Source organism: Mesoplodon densirostris, chromosome 13 (assembly GCF_025265405.1).
Source record: "Mesoplodon densirostris isolate mMesDen1 chromosome 13, mMesDen1 primary haplotype, whole genome shotgun sequence".
Taxonomy (NCBI): domain Eukaryota; kingdom Metazoa; phylum Chordata; class Mammalia; order Artiodactyla; family Ziphiidae; genus Mesoplodon; species Mesoplodon densirostris.
In genome coordinates, this window is record NC_082673.1 from 84,750,636 (window position 1) to 84,775,647 (window position 25,012).

Sequence of the window (25,012 nt, forward strand, 5' to 3'; positions counted from 1 at the left end):
TCAAGGGTTTATTTGCTCGACTGAGTTGAAGGGAGTAGAACCAAGAACAAAATATGCCAACCTAGGACCTACCTTCTTTTTAATATAATATTTTCTCCAAGAGTGGTCACATTTCACAAGTGGGTAAACCAGAAAGATTTCATTTTTAAGAGTGGAAATTCAGACCATTTGCTAAGCATTTGGGGGAAAATATTTGAGGCAGTTTACCCTCCCTAGGAGCCCTCTAATCATTCTGAGTAGCTGACTATGGATTAGACCATTCCTGAATGCAATCCATCAACAGTGGTAGATTTCCTTTAGTTTTATAGATTATAATAATTTTAGCTGTTGATTTAAAAAGGTAATACTATGTTACCAATGGCTACACAGTTTTGTTTAATTAAAAAAACTTTTTAAAATGATCCTTTGGTCATTCTTCACTGATTCCCCCCCACCCCCGCACTGTTGAGTCTGTGCTGAATTCTCTGGCCTCCTTGGTGGAACTGAATTCAATTTACCAAGGAAGCAATCACCTTCCCTACCCCATGAGTAAAGTGGAGGAGGGGAGAGGAGCCTAGCGTGGGAGAGACCGAGGGAGGGGCTTCAGTATAGACAGAGCATCTGGCATCATGGGAGGGGCAGTGGTGGATGAGGTGAGAGGCGATGGGGTCAGAGGATGGAGGAAGAAGTCGTGGTGTGTCCTTCTGGGATGGAGCGAGGTGGAGAGGATGAGCTCCCCGTCAGTGCGGTATTCAAGCATGTTGGAGATTCCCTCACTGTGTGGGGGGGTGGTTTACATGCCCTCTAAGTTTATCTTTAAGTTTTCTGTTTCGGTCATTCTAACGATTGGCTCAGTTATGCTTTAAGTTGTGTTTTTTTTTTTTTCTTCTGTTTTTGTGATAACTTACCCACAAGCAAGCAGAACGCTCTTGGCAGATGTTTTGAGAAGCAGAAGCAATGAAGCAGAGGGACCTTGGCACTGGGCGAATCTGGGTTTCAATTCCAGTTCTATTCCTACACTGTGTAGTGGGGGCCAGTCACTTCACTGCTCTGAGCCTTGGGCTCCTTGAGGCACAGTTTTCATAATATCACCTACATCCACAAGTTGCTGTGAGATCTGGATGAAGTCGTGTAGGGCAGGTGCTTAGCACAGTGCCTAGCGTGCCTAGTGGATGCGTGCTGAGTGGCGACAGCAGCAGGGGCCCTACCCTCACACTGACTGGAGAGGCAGAGGGTGGGAGTGCACTCTTGGGAGTTTGCCCACCCCGGTTCAAACCAGCTGTCAGACCTTGTGCAAGGTACCTACAGTCCACTCAGAGGTCAGGATGGCCTCCGTCCCATGCTCTTGTTCAGTGTCTCTAGGGAAGCCTCCGCATCAGCTGGAATTACTTTACTCAGCTCACGTTGGTTCTCATATGCATCTGTGACTCCAAACTTCGGCAATTTTCCCCAGCTCCCTGGGATCACTCACAATGACCCCAAGAAAGAGGAATTCAGATGCTCTCAGTAACCCATTTATCATGCCACCTCCCAGGTAGCCTTTGCATGTGGGTGGAATTTGGGGGGTTCCACTTGATAGGAGTCAAACTTCCTAGAGAGAAATCAGATTCAATCTGAGCCTTTGAATTTCCCCTAGGAATTTTGCTTGCAGTGCATTTAGTGATGTGTCGTGAGGACATGGACAGAGAGTATAGCTCCAAGCCTGGTTTCACGTGTGTGCTTTCTTCTTAGACATCTCTCTAGAAGTGTCTTTGAAGTTAGCCGTGTAGAAGATGATTACTCACCAACCACAAGCTCATAATCTCAAGAGATGCTGGACCATTTCAGATGTCTTTGAAAACCCATGCCTGAGATGTACATGCCACTAAAGGGAACCAATTTTTGAGTCTGGAGTTGAGCCATGGGGAGAAAGGGGCAGCTGTGGTGGGGTGGGGATTGGGAGGGGGCAGCCTGGGTCAAGCCCTGGGCTTGCCAATCATGAGCTGTGACTTTAGCCAAGTTATTCCCCACCTCTGGTCTTCAGTTTAGTCCCTTGCAAAATAGTAAGAGTGATCCAATGAAGGCACAGGTTGATGTCATTATTAAATATCACAGTGTAAGTGAAGATGTTTCACAAACTAGAATGCATCACATAAACGTGAGATAGTATGAAATCAAATGCCCATTACTTGCTTCCTATGTGATTAATTGATCAGCTAATTGATGTATTCAATAATTATTTACTGAGGTCTTGTGGTATGAGAATAATTCTAGCGTTAATCTTTATAGAGATGAAAAAAGAATGAGTATCTCATTTCTCCTTTATTGATTAAAGAGCTGTGTTCATTCACTCATTCATTACATATTTATGGATTGGGCAGCTCGTGCGAAATTGTGATGATGTTATTCCTGTTTAGCGTATAGATCCCTTAATAAATGCTAGCTACAGCTATATTACTATTTCTATTGTTAAAATTTTTATATGCTATCATGATAGGTCTTGGAGAATTAATGAAAACTAAGGCAGAGTCTTTGATCTCAAGATGCTCATAATTTTAACAGAGAAAAGAACTTAAGTAAGTTTCGATGCAGCACATTAGTGGAACACTAGACATATTTAGAAGATACTTAGAGCAGAAGAAAAACTACTGGGGCGTGGTGGAGGAAGGAGCCTTTCAGAGGGATTTCCAAGGGAAGTGACATCTGAGTTGGGTTTTGAAGGATGATACAAGCTCATCATATGCATAAACTGACTTCACTTTGTAAGTGTAAACAAGGGGAATAGTGAACAAAGTCAGACAACACAGAGTGTGTTGCTAGATCGCCAGATGAGTTTGAGGTGGTAGGAAGTGGACAGACGAGAGAAGCGTCTGGAGAGTCAGGCGAGGGAGGCGGCAGACAGAACCTGAGGAACCTTGGGGGCCGTGCATTTTGCTAGCAAATCAGAGAAACGCATTTACCGCATCCACTTACAACGGTAGAATCTGAAATTTAGAGTTGAAACTAATCTTCATTTTGACTTTCCTTCTATAATGACCTTTTAGATGGACGTTCAGTCTACTGAAACACCAGCTGAGGATAACGTTGAACGTTTCAGGTCAGGTAGTCCCGTGGGTGGAGTGCCAATTCTCAAGATAGAGAATATAAGGAGGGGACCAGTTAAAGGGTGTGGGTGAGGATGGAAGTAAGATGCGAGTGTTCAGCTTTCAACCTGCTGAGTTTGGGATGCTTCAGGGACATCTGCTTGGAGGTGTCCAGCGAGCACTGAATATCTCAGCGTGAGGCTTGGGCAAAGGTCTGGCCTGGAGATACCTTTGATAATCACTGGCACGTCGGTGGTATTTTACGTCATGGGGGTCATGAGATCACCCACGGAGAGTGTGTAGGATGCAGATAGTAAAGGACAGGGACAGGTCTCTGAGGAATCGCAGTTTTTAAGGGACGAGCAGAAGAGAAGCCAGAAGAGCAGCTGGAAAGCTGGAAGGAGCACGTGGTGTCATGGCGACCAGGGGCGGGTCAAGGGGTCGGTAACTTCAAGGAAGATGGGGACTGCGAACGTTCATTGGGTTAGTCATGAAGGGTCCTTTGCAAATTTCACAAGGTGATGAGGGAAGAAACTACATAGTAGTGATCTGAGAAAATGGAAACTACAAACTTTCCAAAAAATCTTGGCTCTGAAGAAAAAGAAAGAGATTGACAGCTAAGAAAAGAACTGTAGAACATTTGTTAGTAACTATCAATTTTTAGGTCATGAGTCACCCACGATAATGTATTGAAAACAACATACTCCTCCATACATACCAAATTTTGCATGTATTTTCAGGGAAACGGACCCCCTTAAACCCAGAGCCTAAGTTAAGAAACCTTGGGCTAGAGTAAAGGGTTGTTTTAATAATGGAGAAATGTGTGTACGTTTTTTTGCAAAGAGTGAAGTGTCAGTGTCCAGGGGTAGACTGGGCATATAGGAGGGATGGGAGTGGGCCTGGTTGGGGGATAGTTGGTAGATGGATGTCCCTGAGGGGGTGAGGTCAAGCTCTCGAGCACCGATGGGGGAATTGGCTTCAAACAGCCACCCTTTCTCCGTTCAGGAGAAGCAAAGAGGGGAAGATGGGACGGTTCATAGAGAGTAGATGGGGGTGGGGAGTTGAAGCTGACGCTGATAACGGTCCCTCTTTCTCTGGGAGGCAAGAAGTGAGGCACCTGCTGACGGTGCAGGGGTCATGGTGATACCTAGACCTGGGGAGAGTGGACGAGAGAGACGACTACATTGTCAGGCTGCATTGAGACTTCATTGGAGGCTGAAGATCCGAAAGTTGTAAAGGCGCCTATCTGTTTGTGGGTATTTCTTTAGCCGTACTCAGGTCAAGACAAGTTGCACAGGCAGCAGGCCCATCGGATTAACCCGACGGGGAGGAAAGGGGGCTGAGGGCAGTGGCAGAAGGGAAGTTGAAATGATGGACCAACCAATCTAAGGCCTTGGTTTATGAGCCAGTGAAGATGGATAACATGGTGTGGGGGGTAAGAGAGTAGAAATCACAGTGAAATTAAAGAGCTGGTTTTGATGGAATAAAGTATAAAAGTGCTAGAAGGAAGGAGGATCGTGGGATGTAACAGCAAGTGTCCCTTAGACAAGTAGGATTTACAGGGTGATGCGGCTCAGTGCCGTGCCAGAGTTTGGGATGCGATTGTGGAAGCTGGAGTGAATGCAAATACAGTTTTCTGGGATTAAAGAGGCGGGGAAGCTGAGACCAGACTATGGAATAGGCCATCTACTTTCCCCCTAGATGACAAAGTCCCCTAAGATTTTAGCAGGATTTGGGGTGAAGATGAAAATTACCAGCTGGCTGGCAAAGAATTTGAAGAATGTGGGAGAATGACCAGGCATCCCTAGTTGAGGGTAAGGAGTACTAGAAGGTTTCATAGCTAGAAGATTGTGACTCAAAATGAGGGCAGGGGACATTATAATAAGAACCCTTGTTTCCAGGACACAGTGGATAGGGAAGGATGAGAAAGGTTCGGGGATTCGCTGTGACAGCAGGCAGATGATTTCAGAGAGCTGGCAGCTGCAGGAGGCTGGGTCAGGAGTCGGGTAAGACCACCTCCATGTAGAGAAGACAGGCAGGGCTTGGATTCTATCCTCGGACTGGAGGGCAGCTCATGTTTGCCACCTTTTCATTCTACCAAATAAGAACCTTTTTAAAAAAACAAAACAAACGAATCATTTTGTAAAAGGACATTAACATGCCAGGTTAGGAAGGAGAACTATCAACATGTCATAAAATGATGATATTTTACCTTCCAGATGGCATTTCCCAGATGACTCCTCATTCCCAGAAAAAGTACAAAAACTCCCTGTCAAGTTTCCTATTGGATTTTTGGTTCCCAGAATGTAGACTCTCCATCCGTCATGGTACATAGTGACTGAACCCTTGTCCCTTCTGTCTCTGCCTTCTGGCCCAGAGGTCGCAAACCACAGCCTGCAGTCTGTTTCTGTGCAAGACTTGTAAGCTTAGAATGTGATATATATATAGATAACATGCAGCAGAGAAAGAATGTGGCCAACAATGCTTAAAATATTGATATTTACTATTTGGCTTCTAACAGAAAAGTCTTGCTGACCCCTGTCCTAGCCTGAAGATGTGCTGTCTTCTCCATCCTTCCTCCCAAGTCCCTGAATCATCAGAGTGGGTCTTTTCTGGTCCTCCTGGGCCATATAACCAGACCTAACCCCCACTGTGCAACATTCTTGACCAGGAAAGTGGGGGGGTGGCAGCATTCCTATCTGTACTATTAATGCTCGTGTTCTGGTTGAAAATGCCCTGTTTTACAAGTAACAGTGTGTACGCCCTTGTGCATTCAGCAACACGGCAGAGCTAGAAGCTCTGGTTTTGGAGGTCAACACACAGGGGCTAAATCTTTAATAAATGTTACTGAGTGCTTGTTATGCTCCAAGCAGTTTGTAGGTATCAGTCCATTCAGCCCTCACCCTCACCGTGTGTCCAAGGCCCACTGACTTTTTATGCCACAACACACTCTGGGGACAATGATATGGTGCTGGGAAAACCAGATGGGAGGACCGGCACGGCACTTCCAGCCCTTCCCTCAGGGAGGCTAGAAGGATCAGTAGCAAGCTGTAGCCCTTAGCATATGGGAAACCCTCTCTGTGACTCAGGTGACATCAGGTGACACGACTATTCCAGTTTACAGAGCACAATTTACCCTGTGTTGGAGCTGGCAGTGGGCAGAGCTGGGATTTGGGCAGGCAGGGTGCTCCCAGAGTGGTCCCTCCTTAAAATGTGCACACAGTGGTGGCCAGAACAGCCACGCACATGGCTATGTGTGGATTAACTGAAACAACACACATAGCACATTGCAATGCATCTGGCAAATAGGAAATGGTTGGTAAACATTAACCATGGTACTATGTGTTATGTGACATGATAAGAATTATCAGTACAATCAGCATTTCTATGCAACACAGGGGTACAGCAGGCTCTCTGTGAATCAAGGAATGGATGTGTTTACCGAATAGTCACTCACTGTATTAGTTCGGGCTATGTAACAAAATACCACAATCTGGGGGCTTCAACAACAGAAATGTATTCTCCCCCAATTCTGGAGGCTGGTAGCCCAGGATCAAGGTACTGGCAGGGTGGGTTCCTTCTGAGGGCTGTGAGTGAAGGATCTGTTCTGAAACCCTCTCCTTGGCTTGTAGATGGTAGTTTTCTCCCTGTATCTGCATGTCATCTTCCTTTAATGTCCGTTTCTATGTCTAAATTTTCTCTTTTTATGAGGACACCAGTGCTTTTGGATTAGGGACCATTCTAATGACCTCATTTTAACTTGATTACCTCTGTAAAGGCCCTATGTCCAAATAAGTTCATGTTCGGAGGTGCTAGGGGTTAGGATGAATTTGAAGTGTGAATCTTGGGATTGAGGGGGCACAATTCAACCCACAGTACTCACTGCCATCCGTCTGCTAAGCTCTGGAGGTGCAAACTTAAAGATGAAAGCATGCTTCCTGGGTAGCTCAAAAATAGGTATTTGGAGGCTGAACAGAGGTAAATAACGTCTCTGGGTATTTTTCTAGTGTTATAAATGTTAAAAATGGGTCCAGTAGGGTCTGCTATGTCAGGCATTTCTCTCTGAAGGTATGCTAGACCAACAGCTAGCTCTGGTCACATTTTCATCTCTCAAATAGTTAGTTGCAAAATAACAAGGGACATCTTTTTTCTTCTTTCTGTTATCAAAGGAACATCTAGGGTTTTTTTGGGGTTTTTTTTTTTTTTTGAGTGTTAATGAGACGTGGTTCTCACATGAAAGATGGTGTCTGGTGAGAAATCAGGATGTCTGAGTCTTGGTCCCATCCAGTAATGACAGCACACAAGTGTCTTCTACCAGCGAGAGCTCGTGGCCGTAAAGCTGCGAAAGCAGCATTAGCGAGCCTGTTATACTCCGCTGACTCCAAGGTCACGGAGGCTTGCTGGTGCCTGAAATGTTTTCCTGTGTGAAAGACCTTTCCTGCTGAAAGGCTTCAAAGCATTGATGTTTTTTCCCCAGCCGGCCTGGGCATGGAAACCACCTCCAGGATTTCCTCAAGCTTTTTTGATGTTCAGTGCCTATCCCTTCGATAAGCCTAGAGGAGCAGAAAGGAATTCTTCTTGGTTCTGATTGCAAGAAGAACAGTAAGGATCCTGGATTCTTTTCAGGGCTTTAGAGCGTCTGCTTGTTATCTTCATTCTTGGTGATTCTTAAGAAAATCACATCGATCTTTTCATTTAAAAAATGGCTCTGTGATTATTTGAACCTTGGAGAGAAGGTCAGGCATTTGCGACCGGCTTGACATTTCTGCACTTTGACCTGATTTAAAAACTTTGAAAGGCTCTTTCCCCCCCTGTTTTTCAAATGAGAGAGAGGAGGGCCAGAGTGGGAATTTACCCTTGGTTACTTACCCAGCCAGCAAGCGAGAGACCTGTTCCTCCTGTCGTAACACAGGTCTGTAGTTCCGTGGGTGTTTGGTTTTTGTTTTGTTTTGTTTTAGCTATTTTTAACAGCTGAAATTACTCTATCTGAGCCTTGACATCAAAATCAAACATTTCCTTCTTTAACTGATGTCTGTGTGGAAAGGAGCAAAGGAAGGCAGGAAGACAAGAAAAGAGGAAGAAAGGAAGGAAGGGAGGGAGGAAGGAAAGGGAATTAAACACAGTTTTCCATATATTGGTGGAAATTTTCAAACATATTTTAGTCTAGTGATTTTTTTTAAGCTGAGTCTACATTAAAAGGGAATAATGCTGCCTGGAAGGGAATGGAAGTACCTTGGTATCACCCCAAGGCCTGCCTGTACCAAGGCTGCAGGCCGTGCTGCGCCACCCGTTCCCTCCCCTCGGCCCTGCCCACCCTCAGCAATGCTTAGGTGTACCGGGCAGCATAATAGCACAAGGCTCTCCCGGGTTCAAATGCTGGCTCACTACCTTTTAACTGTGTGGCCTTGGGCAAGTCATTGGCCCTCTCTGGCCCTCATTCACTTTTCTCTTCTGTAAAATAGGGATAATGTTGTCCATCTCAGCATTGTACTGTAAGAGAGAATCAGATCATCTTGAATTTGCAGGCCCACTAGATGGTAGCACATGTTGCCTGTCTGTCCCCATCACAGAGGAAAGGGCTGTGTGACATGGGTGAGTCTCTCTTCCCTTCAGGGTCACCCTTTCCCCTTTGCTAATGGACAGGCAGGGCCATGTTCTTCCGAAGGCGTGTTCTCCTCCAAGGTCTTCAGAGCTGTTGGTGAACTATTTCATATGTAGGTTGTTTACAGTATGAAAAAGTCATCAAGATTCCACACCATAACACAGGTTTGTGTCAAGGGCTGAGAGGGAGCACATTTGCTGCTGGGAAGGAGGTCCCAGGCTACAGCCAAGCAGATGGAAACCATGCTGGCAGGGTCTGAGACCAGGCTCTACCCTGTGACCTTGGGGAGCGCCCTGTGACTATTCCTCCCGGTGGCTCATTGCCTCATCTGCTATGACTAGGATGGATCTGAGTTAACATAAGTAACTCAAATTATGTAATAAAGCAACATCTCTTTCTACTTATGACTGTACAATGTGTTTGGTGTATGGGTGACCATGGCAAGCACGCAGGCCCACCATGTGAAAGTGAGAGGGGTGCGATACAGCTGAAGACCTCAGCAGACTCGCCCTGTTACCCCGAGGACATCGGGCAGTGGGTGTCGTAATCAGATTTGGAGGTGACCCCGGTCACAGTGTGTCGACGGCCTGAGAAGGGATGAGGGGGCAGGTGACAAGGAGGCCCGTTGGGGTCTCAGTAACTGGAGCATCAGTAACTGGAGTGAAATTGATGAGGCCAGAATCTAGGTGGAAAAGAAAGGACAGTTCCCAGAGGGGCTGAGAAGGCAGAATTGCCAGGACAAAGTGAGGGAGAAGGTGATGAAGGCGGTGGGATTTCTGGGTTGGGCAGCAGGGTGGGTGGTGGAAGCAGTCCCTGAGGAAAGAAAGAGCCCGGTGTGGGAGCAAAGAGCAGGATGGAGGGAGGGGGCGGCAATGGGTTCATCTGGGGCGTGCTGGGCTCCCAAAACCTTGAGATGCTGCTGTTTCCGAAAGTCGCTGTATTCAGCAGCAGGCCTCCTGGTCGGGCACGCGTCCTGCGTCCATTGTGCTAACGACCTGACCAGGAGTCCCAGGGCCAGAGGCAGGAAGGGAAGTGCTGACAGAGGCCCTCCTGGGCAGGAAGCCAGGTGTCCTGGGACAAGGCTGGGGTGAGGGGATGAGGCAAATTCAGGAGGAAGGTTTTGAAATCACCAACAGTGATTTGTGCTCCTTTACCCCTTAGAGAACTTCCCCCAGCACCTCAGTCAGGCTCCTACCTCTATAGTTTCGAAAAGACAGTGACCCAAACACAGCAAGAACAGAGCAACTCGGCCCAGAGAGAATGGGAGCGGCTGATTTCACTAATCCTACCCCGAGCAGGCTCTGAGCAGCTCACCTACAGTAGCTCATTCATTCCCAATGACCATCTTAGAAGAGAGCATCTGGTAATATACCCATTTTACTGATGAGGAAACTGAAGCCCAGAGAGGGTGAGTGGTTTGCCCAGAGTCACAGAGCTGTTAAGTGGAAGAGCTGGGATAAACTCCTTCTTAAGCAAGTACGTGTCATTTATGCCATCATGAGTTACAGCTGCTGGATGGCATGTATTCCCTAAAACTGGAATCTACTGTGGGCCTGTTTCCAAAGTAGCTGCAGAGATATGGGCCTGAGCTTCAACTACGTCTGTGAGTTACATTCAGAGTAGGTTCAGGTCCTGTTCGAAAATAAATACACACAAATACATAGCTTTCCTTTTGGTCAACTGTAACCATTTAAAAAATATAATGGGAAACAATCCCATTCCATTCTTAATGACACCAAAAATTAAACAGAATAAAATTAAAAATCTTTTTCTCAAATTAATTTTTCCAAATAACATCCACAAAATGTTTTCTTGAAACTTGAAAAAGTGATTTTCAATTTCATCTGGTAAATAAACAACCAAAAAATATTTTTAAAGGAAAAATAATGTGGGAAAACTTTTACCATTTGACGACAGAATATAGTATAAAGTGACTCTAGTTTAAGCAGTTTGGGAATAGAGCCAGAATTAGCAGAGATGAATGAGAAAGAATTGGTACTCACCAAAGAAAACTCATTTACATATAAGGACTTAATATATGATAAACATGGCATTTCAAATTCAAGGGGAAGTGATTTTCTTATTTATTTATTTAGCTAGTTATTGGCCGCACTGGGCAGCTTGTGGCATCTTACTTCCCTGACCAGGGATTGAACCCAGACCACGCAGTGAAAGTGTTGAGTCCTAACCACTGGACTGCCAGGGAACTCCAACAATTTTCTTTTTTAAATAAGTGACGTTGACAATGCAATCTGTAAAATATATTTTAAACAAAGGGAGAAAAAACTAATTAACAAACCAGAGATGATGCATTTCGGAGCAGACTATCCCTTTGGGTGAGTCTGAAAGCTGTCACCGTCTCATTCACCCGGAGAGGAGGTCTGCCTTGGACTAAACCGTGGATTCTGAAGCTGAAGGAGCGGGGCTCAAGCCCAAGCACAGCCACTTATCAGCTAAGCACTTCGGGTGTGTTTACTGGATCTGTTTCCTCATCTGTAAAATGTGCACAGTAGTGACGCCCACAGCATGGGTTATCGTGAACGTTAAATAGCAATGGTATTGCGAGGTTCTTGGCAAATTAGTAAACTCCTGTGAAGTGCTACCAAGCTCACCCAGCTTTCATGCTTCACTATGCTTTTGCATTCACAAAGAACTTGTTCTCAGAATTTTCATGAGATGCATGTGGAACCTCAGCTGTTAGATTCTTCATGGCAGCAGTGGCTTATCCGGGGGTCCTGCCAGCCAGGGGAGGGGGACAGTTGCGGGCTGTGGCAGAGAGCTGACCCCAGGCCCTGGGATGGCGACAGATGAGCTGACTCTCACTTTGGAGGTGAAATTCATCCTTTAATTAGAGCTCTTTCCCCTAGACATCAACCTAAATAAAGGTGGAGGGCAGCCAAGGCTTCCATTTTAAGACCATAATTGGCAAGTTCCGCCCTGAAATCCCATCATAACTCTTCTCTGAAATTGCAGTGTGCTCACCATCTAAAAATACGCACCTCGGTTTGGCCGTGCTGCAAAAATGCCACTTGTAATGACCATGAAAATAGCAACACGTGGAGGATGCTTAAGGAAATGAAAGCCCAGGGTCTCTGACAGGGAAGCCAGGTCCCAAGTTCAGAAATACACGGCTCCAGATTCTGAGGATGGCCCTGCAGCTCTAGGACAGGTGTGGGGCTTTCACCTCCTCTTGCTGAGTCCACGTGAAATCTGGTTGCATTATTTGGCCACTTCTCTGGATAAACCTTTTTTCTCGGTCTCTTTTTCTTTACTTCCTTCCTTCCTTCCTTCCTTTCTTTCTTTCTTTCTTTTTTTTTTTTTGTCTATAAACAATGTTAAATTTATTAACAAAAGTCCCCTCAGAGCAAGCTTCAGATCTAGGTAGTTTCACTGATGAATTTTATCAAATAATTCCATTCTTTCCCTTTCTTTCTTTCTTTCTTTCTTTCTTTCATTGAAAAGAAGGGTGGTGGTGCTAGATTGTTTTGCTACTTTATTTACCATTCTAATTTTAGTGATGCTCAGTGCTCTGGTGTCAAAGACAAGTTCAAGATAAAAATGACAGTCTTCCCCATATAGCTAAGAGCATGATTCTGTCAAAGAAAACGACCTTTTCCTACCTGGGGATAATTTTCTGGAAAGGATGCTCAGCTCTGTAGGAAGCTCAGAGGGATGGAAGTAGCACTGGTTTAGAGCCAGGAGGCCTGGGTCTATCTCTGGCTTGGTCACTGTCCAGCTCAGCATTCTTCGAAAGTCACATAACCTCTTCCAGCTTCCGACTCCTTATCTGTGAAGGAGGCATTAGAGTCCCTTCCCCACCCCCCATCTGGGGCGCTGCGAGGATCAAACATGATGATGTTTTACAGACAAGGGAACTGAGTTGATGGCTTATCACCCCCAAAGGGCTTACGGCACTTCGTAAACTGTGAAATGTTACACCTAAGATTGCCATTGTGTTTTGCTAGCACAAGGTAGGCACTCACAAATATTTGTCATAAGGGTAAACTACTACCGTCTTCTGGAAAAAATAAAAAAATGTCAAAGACAGAAAGAAAAAATAAGTAGATAAATAGATTTTCTCCATTAACTATCAATGCTGTACCCACTGAATGGTTCCATACAGTATTCTGGTGTTAGCACTCCCAAGTGGGCATGGAGGCCTATTCTGGGAGGTGGCATCGTGCCTAGTTTGATGCCATTTGTGGACAGAATAATGCACTCATCCCCCTGGACCCACAGTCCTTCCTCCTGGTGGAAGCTTAAGCCCCCCGTGCAGGGTCACCTCTGTCCTCACAGGGACACAGGTACTCTGGCAGATGTCTTTGCCTCTGCCAAGCATCTCTGTGGCAGCCAGAACCAGATGTCCCTCCCTCTCGCCGTGACGGCATGTCCTGTGCAAGGACTGGGAAGCAGCAGAGTAGAGCGGTCGGAGGCACAGGCTCTCTGGATGCAGAGACCTGCTTTCCACCTCGTTCCACCCCGAAAGCACAGCACGCCCTGGGCAAGCCGTTTTCACATCCCTGTGCCTCGCTGTCTTCGTCTTTTAAAGAGGGTGTCTTAGCTGAGGTTTTCCAGGAAACAGACTCTGGAGAGATGTCTCTCCATCTCTGGAGAGATGGAGATTTGCATGTGCAGAAAGTTTAGTGCTCAGTGCTCTTGGCAGCAGCACCTGTAAGGAAGCGAGGTGGCAGAACTGGGCAGGGGGAGCAGTAAAACGGACACAAACCAAACAACGGCCGCATTGATGCCTCAGTGAGCTGTGAAGCTGGGCCGGCCCTTGGGAGTTGGCCCATCTTGAGGCAAGGGGGCTGGGCCTTTGTATACCCACAGGGACTAGTTTGGGGATGAAGGCTGACCCTGTGGAGGGGAGGCAGCTAGCCTAGACCTAGGGAGTTCCTAGAGAGGGACTCAGCTGGGAGCCCTGGCCATAAGCTTCCAGCAGCTGGGATATGAGAGCCTTGGTCCTGAAGGCAACCGGGCAGCACATCACAGAGTACCACATAAGGAACACTGACGAGCCTGTTATTATCGTGGTTACTAGCGTTATTCTGACGTCTGCATTATAACAACTGTACTACAGTGTTTGTCTTGTCATTTCACATTCTCTCCTTTCTACTGTGAGCTGCTCAATAGAAACACCCATGCTTTTGTTGCTTTGGTTGCTTTGTTTTTCACCTCTGTACCCCTAGACTTGAGCACGGGACCTTGGCTCATATTAAAAAAACTCTTAAAAATCATAGTAGAATGCAGAGATGGATAAAGAAATGGGGTCACATGGGAACGGAGACCACCAGGAGGGAGCCCTTGGGCACCCTTTGGGGGCATCAGATGGCACTCCACTAACTGTCCCTGCTTTCCCTCCTAGTCTCTCTGGACTCGTGGCAGTCCCTGGCCCTCTCTTCAGTAGTTGTTGATCCATCCATCCGGAACTTTGATGTGGCCCACATCAGCACCGCTGCCACGGGTGACTTCTCTGCTGCCCGAGACCGCTGTTTGTGGGGTAAGGGGGGTTTCCACCTCCAGGTAGGGGGTTGATTGGGACGGGACCCCTCTCACACAAGTGCTCCTCAGGATTCAGACCTCAAAAACACATAGGAGACCCCGAGATCACCTGGGGTGCCTGGCCAGAAGGAACTCACCTCAGGGAGAAGACCCCGGCGGGGGGTCTCTGCTCTGTAGTCTCCTCATCCTCCTGCAGGGTTGGCCACGGTCAAGGTCTCCAAGGGGCTAAGCCAGCCAGAAAATGCACAACATTGAACCAGGTCAGAGGAAGAGCAGAGGAAGGATCTAGGGGGTTGGTCTGAGATGGAGGTGCATGGAAGCTGTGACGGCTGTCCTCAGATTACAGGTGGGCCGTCATGGCCAGGAGGAAGGATATTGTCCTGGCCAAGCTCATGGGGCAAGCAAAGACCTATGGGTGAAACTCAAATTTCAAGAGACATTTTTCAGTGCAATATGAAGAACTTCCTAATAGGCAAAGCTGTCCACGGATGCATACTTCCTTTACAGGGTTTCAGTCACTGGTATTTAAACAAAAGCCAGGTGACCATATGATCAGAATGTTCTGCAAAGGCTTCACCTTGTGAAAGAGGCCAAGACTGGGTAACATTTACACTTCTTCAGTTCTGAGATTACATGGATCCTCTCCCCTACAAGGTTGGAAAACAATATGCACATGTTACAGCCAGGGCCACCATGTACGGTTGTATAGGTTTTGGGTGGTGCCATGGCACAGAGACTGGGCTGTGAATAAAGCCTTTAGGCAATGCACAACTTGCTCAATCAAACAAAGCAGCACTATTTTCAGAGCTGTTCTTAGGACTGAATACCCTAATGCCATGAATCTTTTAAACAGTCTAGTGCATGACCTGGTACAGATGGGAAAGGACATAACCCCTGATGGAAGGTGGTGGGTGTGATGGGGTGGGGGAGGCAGAGGGAGATGAGGCTGACGAGGAAGGCAAGGGCTGGAGCGTGAAGAGCCTTGTCTGGTATGACTTCAGTCGGAGAATGACAAGAGCACATTTGTGACTAAATAAACAACCAATATCCGGACTGTTGTGTGGAAAACAGATTGATGGGAGGGTTGGGTCCTCCACCATGACTATTTTATTCCCAGCCCCTAGCACTGTGCCTGGTGTTTAAATGAAGAAGTGAGTGTTTGTATAGATGGATGCATGCCTGCTTAATTGGATGGATGAATGGATGATGCATGGGTGGATGTACAGATTCATGAGGCATGACTGGTTGGAAGGATGGCTAGCTGGCTTATCCCCTTGGAAACTTTGACTTTGGGCTGACTCTGAAGGAGGATGAGGAGACTGCAGCAGAGAGCCCACCCAGGGTCTTCTCTCCCAGGTTAATTATTTGCTGCTGGGCATCCCAGGTTATCTTGGGATGAATGGAAGGGTGGGTGGGTGGATGATACACAGGTTTATGGATGTAAAATTGCATGGATGGATGGATGGATGGATGATGCTTGGATAGATGGAAGGTTGCATGCATGGATTCATGGATGCATGATTAGATGGTAGGATAGATGGATGGATGGATGGATGGATGGATGGATGGACAGATGGATGGATGGATTCATGGATGCATGATTGGATGGTAGGATGGATGGATGGATGGATGGATGGATGGATGGATGGATGGATTCATGGGTGCATGATTGGATACATGACTGAGGTGATCTCTCCGGCCCAAGCCCCACTCACCTCCTCCTCTGCAGAATGCTCCCGTCACCAGGCCTGCCTTGTCACCACTCTGCAAACCCAACCTGGCGCTGTGAGGTGTATGTTCTATGCTGATACCCAGAGCTGCACACACAGCCTGCAGGCACAAAACTGCCAACTTCTGCTCCGTGAAGAGGCTACCCACATCTACCAGAAGCCAAGTAAGTGCTGGCCTGTGTCTTTGCAGCCATTCCTGAGGGCCTGGGTGTGGCTGGGAGGGACTGTCCGAGCACCTGGTGACTCATGGGCAGTGGCTTTTGAGGTTCTTAAGGGAAAGTCAGTCAAAGTCATCCTAGGCTCTGTGGCACTCACATGGGATGGACTGAAGGAAGGTGAAAAACCCTACTTCTGACCTAGAACTTCTCTGCACCGCCTTTATTCATTACTTCCTTTGAGTTATAGAAGCCATTTTGGCCTTTGCATTTCTGAGTAAAATAATTAAATAGGCCACTTTTTAACTACTATTTTAGAATTTACAAAGTTATTTCACATACCTTATCCCATTTGATACTCACACTATCCTGTGAGGTGGCAAGATAAGGGTTTTATCCCCGTCTTAGAGATCAGGAGACTCTGGTCCAGGGAAGTTAAGTTACTTCTCTGATTTCACACAGCTAGCGACGACAGAACGGGGACCTGGAGCCAGATCTCCTATCTCTAGAGGCAGTCCTCTCCCACAAAACCGCATCGCCTAAAGACCACACCACGGTGCCCGGAGAGAGCAGCTGCTTCCGGCTCAGTTTAGTTTAGAAACATTGAATAACGTGCTATCATGTGTCAGCCCTTGTGTTAGGTGCTGGGGATACAGGGGTGAAGCAAGCAAGGAGAGAGCAGCATATAAGTGCCTCCCTAAGTGAACTAATAAGAGCTGTGGAACAGGAAACATGGGAATCGAGGGCCTGGGGGACACACCTCCCCCATTAAACATGCTTATGGGATGAAATGAGTAATTTTTTAGGAATGTTGGCCATGTCTGCCATCTTATCTTCAAGAGCAGATGTCAGCAAACTCTCTCTGTAAAGGGCCAGATAATAAATATTTTAGGCTTTACAGCCACAAGTCTCTGTTACAGCTACTCAACTCTGCTGTTGTAGCAGGAAAGCGGCCACAGACAATAACAAATCCACAGGCATGGCTGTGTGCCAGTAAAACTTTATTTACAAAACCAGGTAGCAGTGGGATTTGGGCCCACCCTGTCCTTGAGCATTAACGGTCCTTCAGGCCTGTCTGGATCCAGTGATGTCTCCTCTGCCCCTCCTCCACCTCAGCCTTTAGATCCAGAGAGGGTCCCCAGGGCTGGGAGTGCTTTGATTCCTATAAACTGAGGTCTTGGGCCCTTAATCTCAAGGCTTGTCTTCTCTCAGGACATTTATATCATTCAGTGAGTTAGATAGATTTCACCCATAGTGTAGCTAATCTGCATGGTAGTCCTGCTGAGGATTGCCTTCACTCTGAGGTCTGAGTTCTGTAAAACAAATACGACTGCTTCTCTCCTAATTCTGTGTGTCTCAAATTCAATGTGAAATGCTCACTTTCCAGCAGAAGATGCATGCCCATATTTATCTACAGAGATGTTATTTGTTTGCACCTAATGTATACGTAGAGCTACAGATAACTTTCTTAATCCAGATAGTCACAGGGCCTAAATATGTGGGTATTCTGAAAAGAATCCACATTTCTGCAAAAGATTCCAAAGGGAGAAATGCACATCAAACATTTTCCCCATGTTGGATCTCTTTCAGTCTGGGATTCACTGGGCAGCCTCTGGAGGGAGGCTTAAATACCACCATCTGTGGGAAAGCAGGCTTGCCTTCCCTCGAAATTCTTTAGCTTTTACATTTTCTGTCTTCGCTCCCTGCTTCAGATGCTGCCACATTGGTGAAATGTGGCTGTTTCCTGCAGAGCTGACCTCAGATGGTTTGCTACTTTAGCGCCCACAGTCCTGAAGGCTGGCCCGAGAGCCTGTGATTTGCAATTGAAACAGGAAATCTCGTGAGAAGGAAAGAACCGTGGGAGTGAGCGCCGTCATGATTTGTGATCAAGGCCGGATTACAATCGGCAAATGCTTCCTTCCATCCTGAGTTTCCACTTTGAGTTCTAACTCACATGCCAGTGTTTATGCAACAGAGAAGTTTTCACTCACTGTTTCCTTCCTTCCTCCCTCCCTCCCTCTTTCTCATTCACTCATTCATGTGTTGATCTCCTGTCATTTGCCAGGCACTGGGCTTGGGACATGACAGGCGTTGTGTTATTTATTCCTAACATCTTTGCGTTGTAGGGACTGCTACTGTTCCTATTTTGCAGATGGGAAAATTGAGGATGAGAAGAATTATAGAGGTTTTCTAAAGTAGCTGGTCCATAACACAAAACACAGACCTGCTGGACTCCTCAGACCATCCATTGTTTCCTCCTCACCACATCGACCCTCAGTGGCCTGGAAGTCATGAAAGCACATCACGCCAGGGAGTCTCGGCCCCAGCACCACTGACATCTGGGACCAGAAGGCTCATTGTGGGGACCTACCTTCTCTATTGCAGGATGGTTAGCAGCTTCTCTGGCCTCTACCTATGAGATGCCAGTAACTAGTATCTCTCCCCAACCCTTATGACAACGAAAAACATCTCCAGACGTTGTCAAATGTTTCCTGGGGTCAAAACCACCTCTAATTGAACCACTGCATGGTACCAAGCTTTTGAGGAATGGATAGACTTCCGCTTGTCTGCCTGTCTGTCCGTCTGCCTCCTCTCCCAGGCTCAACATGATGGAAATAATAAGAGACCCCCTGCTTGACACACACACACACACACACACTCACACACACAGACACACACACACACATACACAGAATCTCTTCACCAGTGTTGGTTTCCTCCGTGCAAGGCCCTAAGACCTGTGGGGAACCAGGCACAGGCCTGTCTTAAGTCCCTGAAAATGGCATCTGGCACTGAGCCGGGGCCCAGCAGAAGTTTATTGAACCAATGAATGCATGTGAGAACTATAGTGGAGGGGATCAGACAGGGCTGAAGAAAGGCTGATAAGCGTCTGGGGGTTATAGCACCACAGGGGGGGACGGAAGGCCTGTGGAGCACAGTGCAGGGTGGCCGGCAGCACCAGCGTGAACTCACAGACCGGGTGGGATCCGGACCTGCACAAAGCGGAATGGGCGCTGCAGACCTGGGCCGAGGCCTGGCCTCGACCCTCTGTGAACCTCTGACCCTGTGGTCAGAGTTGGGGCTCGGAAAAGTATAGCTTTGAATCCTACATCACTTTGAAGTCCCGACAGCTGCCCACCCCCAGACTCTAAACCTATTTCCTCACCAGTGAAATACACGTACCGGGTCTGCAGTGCCTTAGCTGCAATTCTAAAATCCAAACACTCTAAATGTCGGAAAAAAAAAATGTTTTTGTAAGTTGGTGACAAACTCGTCTGGTGGCAACATCTGACCTGAAGTGACCGAAGAAACGATATTATGTGTTCGTCCCTCTTAGTAGGAAAAACCTATACATGTCATCTCAGAAGTAACTGGTGTGTCTGTTGATGGGTCTCAACTCCACACCCCCCTGGAGGATTGAGCCTTGCACGTTCTGTGCCCCTCTGTTCTTTTTAAAATCCAAATAATTCAGAATTGTGGTAACATCTGGCCCCAGGGTGCTGAGTCAGGGGCTGTGGGCCTGGGTCATCTCTCTCGGAAGAACTTGAGATGGCACATCTGGGGAGGGATTGCAGTGCCCGGGGAAGATCAGGTGTCTTTCCTGGGTTTCTTTTCTTTCTTTCTTTTTTTTTTTTTTTTTTTTTTTTGCCACATTGAACACTAACATGACTAGACTTAAGCTATTGGGACCTGAATGAATAACTAACATTTTGTTTTGTAATGCAGAAAGCAGTGTTTGGGCTTTTAGATTTGTTTCTTAAAGTATATTCGGAATCCCTGTGACTAGAGCACCAGCTGCTCTCTCTCTCTCTCTCTCTCCCCCGACCCCAGACGTCCCTCTGCTCGGCTTTGGGACATCCGCACCTTCTGTGACCATCACCACCCACGGCCGGCTGCTGGGCAGGTCCCAGGCCATCCAGGTGGGCACTTCGTGGAAGCAAGTGGACCAGTTCCTGGGAGTTCCGTATGCCACCCCACCCCTGGCGGGAAGCCGCTTCCGGGCCCCGGAGCCCTTGAACTGGACAGGGTCCTGGGATGCCACCAAGCCACGGTAAGGGTGGAGTGGAGTACATTTTAGGGGGTGCCCAGGGAGGCCCTCTCCCATTCTAAGCCTTCAAAATGAGGCTTGATGACAGAGCAGTGCGTTCGAATTTGAGCCATGCGTGGAGCGGGGGTTATATGTGTTAAGATGGTGTCGAGTGCTTTAACACATAAACTCCCACTTGTCGGTGCCTTAACACTGTCTTGGCCCCGCACAGTCCCTCTGGTGATGGAGGGGCAGGTGGGCTTTGCTCCATGCAGTAATGCGGGCACCCAGGCTGATGTGCCTTCTTCAGCACAAACCTTCTAAGGTTCCTTCTAGGAGCCTTCCTTGACTTTGCATCCAGGAAAGAGAGGCTGTGGAAGAGTCTGCAGGGGAGGTTTCCATGGGCCACAGCTGCAGGTGGGGCATGCATTCGTCACATGCCCCAGAGTGGCGGTGACCAGGACTCAGCCTCCCAGCCACTTCTGACTTCAGTGGGGCTGGGAAATAAGCAGAGAAGGAAAAACATGTGAGCTAGTGAAAAAGTAATTTAAAAGGACTTTGATTCCCCCAACAGGAACAATATTGAAAGGAATTTTCAAAAAAGGGGAAAAAATGGAATATCTTATTTTCCTTCGTCATCAACTGCTTTCAATTTTGCCCATCCCCTCCCATGCATATACCACTATAAAGAGTTGACAGACTGGATATGACTTTGTGATTTTTCTAACTAAAGCATGTTCAGAGAGTCTGTGGAAGGAGCACCCATGTCTCCCTCTCCCATCCCCACGGCCTTTCCCTTCCCACAGGGGTCCACAGATCTGTCTCAAGGCAACCGTATTCTCCCTGTCCATCGCTCCCACGGCTGGCTGCTGGGCAGGTCTACAGGCCCAGGGCCAGATAGAGGGGTGGGCAGGAGGCTCTGGACTGCTCCAGGCAAGCAACAATGAAGGCTTAAACTAGGACAGTGGCAGAGAGATGCAGAAAGTCATGAATAAGTCTCCACCATTGGGCAACCAGAGAAACAAATATGGACTAATTAGAATACTTTAGCGTGTTAGGATACACCCATTTGACAGATGAGGTGGTTGAGGCTTTTGAGTGGAGAGTAGTTGGAGAGCTAGGTTCATCAGAGCCCAGTGCTAACAAGGCCTGGGCGGGTAACCATCATGCCTCCGTTAGATGTGTCCCAGATGCAGTCTCAGCTCTTATGCCAGGAGATGTTCCAACTGGCACACTTGGACTCTGTACTGATGTAGAAAACAGGTTGGGACACCTCATCCCAGCAGGTCTGCTCACTTGGAGCCAGGAAGGGCCCAGGTTGCAGGTGACACACATTTCCCTCTTTATCTGGGCATCCTTCTCTCTGGGCCAGCCCTCTGTCCCTGTAGGATGTTCCTCAGGCCCGTGGTAGAGAGAGGGATGGGCATGCTGCTGTTTCCACCATTTACTCACCAATCCCATTAACCACTTCCTGAAGCTGCCTAATTGCTGGTGGGCCGCCGGGCTTTTGGAATGGGGCAGTGGGCTCTGCCACCGCTGATGGGAAGGGGGCTGGGACTTGTCGCTTTGGTTGTTTTCCCTGCAAGTCATGCCTTCTGTCTGTCTGTCTCTACCTGCAGGGCCAGTTGCTGGCAACCAGGCGCCAGGACGCCTTCGTCCCCCGGGGTCGGCGAGGACTGCCTGTATCTCAACGTGTTTGTCCCTCAGAGCGTGGTGAGTGCTGCAGCCCTGAAAACTATGTTTGCCCTGAAAACTGCCCCATTAGAAATCCCCAGCCCCAGAGTGGCCAGCACGGTCCGCCCTGTGCTCTCCTGGTGGGTTCTTGGCTTCCTGAGGCCTGAGTGGCTGAGAGCAAGCCTGGGTCCCCCACGGCCTCACCTGATCTCCCGCGTGGGAGCACGTGCATGGCTATCCTGCTCCGGCCCTCTAAGAAGTATTCCTAAAGCGCCAGTCACAGGCGGGGCTATTCTCAGTGGGAGGAGCAGAAATAAACAGATAAGCAGATAAATATTGGACAACTGTGGTATTGATATGGTTGTGAAGAAAAACACAGCAGGGGAGGAGACGGAGTGACAGGAGGAGTGAGGTGGGTGGTGATCAGGAGGGCCCGCCTGGACAGGGGTGCGGACGAGGTGGGGTGAGAGCCACGCCAGCGGGTGAGGGCCAGCCGCTGATGCAGGGCCCCCTGGAAGGCCGCGGGCTGGGGAAGTGTGGAGCTGGATCAAAGTAATCCGCAAATGAGGAAACCAGCGGCTCTTCTTGGAGAGACCCTTGGAGAGACCCCCCTAGGGGGTATTTCTTTCCATGTGGTCTCTCATTTGAGGCAGTTCTAGAGGGTGAGGTTTGGGAGGTGACCCTGACTTTGGTTAGGTCCTGTTTTGAAGGCTGTATCTGCGTACGTAGAAGCTATGATCCTGATGTTGAGTGTTTGAGTTTCCTGTTTGGGGGGAAGGGTCAGAGCTCATGAGAGAAAACAGAACTGATGAGCCTTAGGAAACATGAGTTTCTGGTGACGCCAACCCTGGCTGACAGATCCCGTGGTACGTGTGACTGTGCCACCGCTTCCTGTTCCCCTAGTTTACCAGCAGTGAGAGGCAGTGTACTTTGGAGGTCTGGTCACAGCAAGCTGACCTGAGTAAGCTTTGGAACAAGGGCACCTAAATGTACAGGCTCTCCTGGGCTGCATGAATGGAAGTATTCTCTCTTGCTTGTGTACTACTCAATAAAAATAACTCAGGGTACTTTGAGGAGGGGGATACAGGGCCTGTCCCTGACCTCTCTGGTTGCCCACAGCAGATGAAACCAAGGCCACCTGAGCTGGCCTTTTTCTATGGCATTTAAAAGGCCACCTATTGGAAGAATCAACAAGCCCACCAAGTGGTGACACCTACGAGGAGTGTCCCAGAGGGAGGGAGGGGGGCTGGGGTCAGAATTCTGCTCGGTCCCTTCCTCTCTGTAGATGTTTCAAGAAGCCACTTCACTGCTCTGAGCCTCTGTTTTCACACCTGTAGAATGGGGGTGCTTAGAGTCATCTACCTTGTGAGGTGGAAGCTCTAATCAGACCTTCTAGGTGAGCACACTTAGCACAGAACCCACCCGGGCAGGTCCTTGGTCAGTGTTTGCTGTTGGTGTCGGAGCCCAGGGCACGTGGAGTAGAGAAGTCACAGCCCAGGGATTCAGGGCCTGAGTGAGCAAGAGCCACCTGGGGCCTTGCATTCACCATGGCCTGGGGCGGGGTGTCAGATCCCCTAGACGGAACACAATATTCTGATAGGAAGGGGTCAACCTGGGTTCAGATCCCAGCTCTGCTACTCGTAGCCATGCGATCTGAGGCAGGCTATTTAACATCAGCAAGCCTCTGCTCCCTCATCGGTAAAATGGGAGTAACGACAACACGCCAACCTCACGGAGCTGTTTGAGGACCGAATAACTGACACACGCAAATAGTCAGCATGGTGCCTGGCGCTCAGTCGGGCTTAACAAAGGTGGCTCTGTGTTAACAAGATGGGGTTCCAGGCACGGTGACCAAACTCAAGGACTCCCCAAGGAGGACACAGAACCGTCTTCCAGAATAAACGGGGGCCAGGAGCTGGGCTGCTGGGAGACCACGTGGCTGCATGAGACAGGTCCCTGGCTCACTTGGCAGCATGGGCAACGTGTCTGCACTTTTTATGGCACTCAGGCTCCTCATCCGGGAGATGGGTTTTGCTCCTTTGCTCAGTCTGCTCTATCAAAGTACCACAGACTGGGAGGCTGAAACCACAGAAGTGTATTTTCTCATGATTTTGAAAGCCAGAAGTCCAAGATCAAAATGTCTACAGGGTTGTTTCCTACCGAGGCCACTCTCCTTGGCTTGTAGATGGTCATCTTCTCCTCCCTGTGTCTCCACAGGCCTCTCCTCTGTGTGCATCTGTGTCTAAATGTCTTCTCTGTATGAGGACGCCCGTCCTACTGGATTAGGGCCATGTCGTTACAGGACTTGTCTCCAAACACAGTTGCAGTCTGAGGCAGCCAGGGTTAGGGCTTCAAGATGTGAATTGGGGGGGGCACACAATTCAGCCCCTAACTGAGACTAAATATGCCTACAGGGCAGAGGTGAAGGAACAGTCGTGCGTCGCCTCACAGCTGGGCACCTGCATGGGGAAGGCGCCCTCACCAAGCTCTGGGGGGTGAGAGTGGCCGCCTGGAGCTCCCACATGTCTCCAATCCCTACAGGCCCCCAACGTGTCTGTGCTGGTGTTCTTCCACAACGCCGCAGAGGGCAGGGCCAGCAGGGGCCAGCCGGCCGTGGACGGCTCCTTCTTGGCTGCTGTTGGCAACCTCATCGTGGTCACCGCCAGCTACCGAGTGGGCATCTTTGGCTTCCTGAGTTCCGGTGAGTTGCTGGCGTTGGTGGGGACTGCTGACCTCCTGAGCCGGGTGTGTTCTTTGTGTGCGTTTAGTCCTTTCTTCCCAAAGCCCCATCCTTCCCGGCCCGCAGCCCTCCTCCAGCCCACTGAGCAGGGAGTGGTATGACCAGTGCATCCGCGAGACCCTCCAGCCATGCTGATGCCCATAGATGAGAGTCACAGTTACTACCGATTACACTTACCATGTGTCTGAAGCTGTCCCAAGTACATGTCTCATCTTGTGATGTATCTGTGTGTGCACGTGTGTGAACCGAGACCCCAGAGGGCTAGACCCTGGCTCAAGCTCACGTGGTCCGGAAGGAGCAGAGGTAGGGTTCACCACTCAGGGTCGACCTGCCCTGGAGACTCTAAGGTGCGGATCAGAGCTCTCGGGCCCTCAGGAAGCCATTGACTGGAGTGAGGCCTGCATAGACAACGATGTCTGATTCCCCTTGAATTCCAGCATCACTTGGGACCATCAGGCCTGTCCCCTATCCAGTCACAGATGCCTTTATCACTCTGGTTATGCCCTCCACCTTCCCCACCAGCCCACAGGGCAGAACTGAG

General features: G+C 48.5%; 1 protein-coding gene across 1 annotated transcript in view; it reads left to right on the forward strand.

The window, feature by feature from the left end:
* The window catches only part of TG (thyroglobulin), a 239,070-nt gene that overhangs the window by 108,219 nt on the left and 105,839 nt on the right, over positions 1–25,012 (forward strand). The window contains exons 36-40 of the mRNA XM_060115916.1: positions 14,009–14,143; positions 15,875–16,039; positions 19,862–20,081; positions 21,677–21,770; positions 24,273–24,432. Of these exons, the coding sequence (XP_059971899.1) occupies positions 14,009–14,143; positions 15,875–16,039; positions 19,862–20,081; positions 21,677–21,770; positions 24,273–24,432 (774 nt within the window). The remainder of the gene's footprint in view (positions 1–14,008; positions 14,144–15,874; positions 16,040–19,861; positions 20,082–21,676; positions 21,771–24,272; positions 24,433–25,012) is intronic.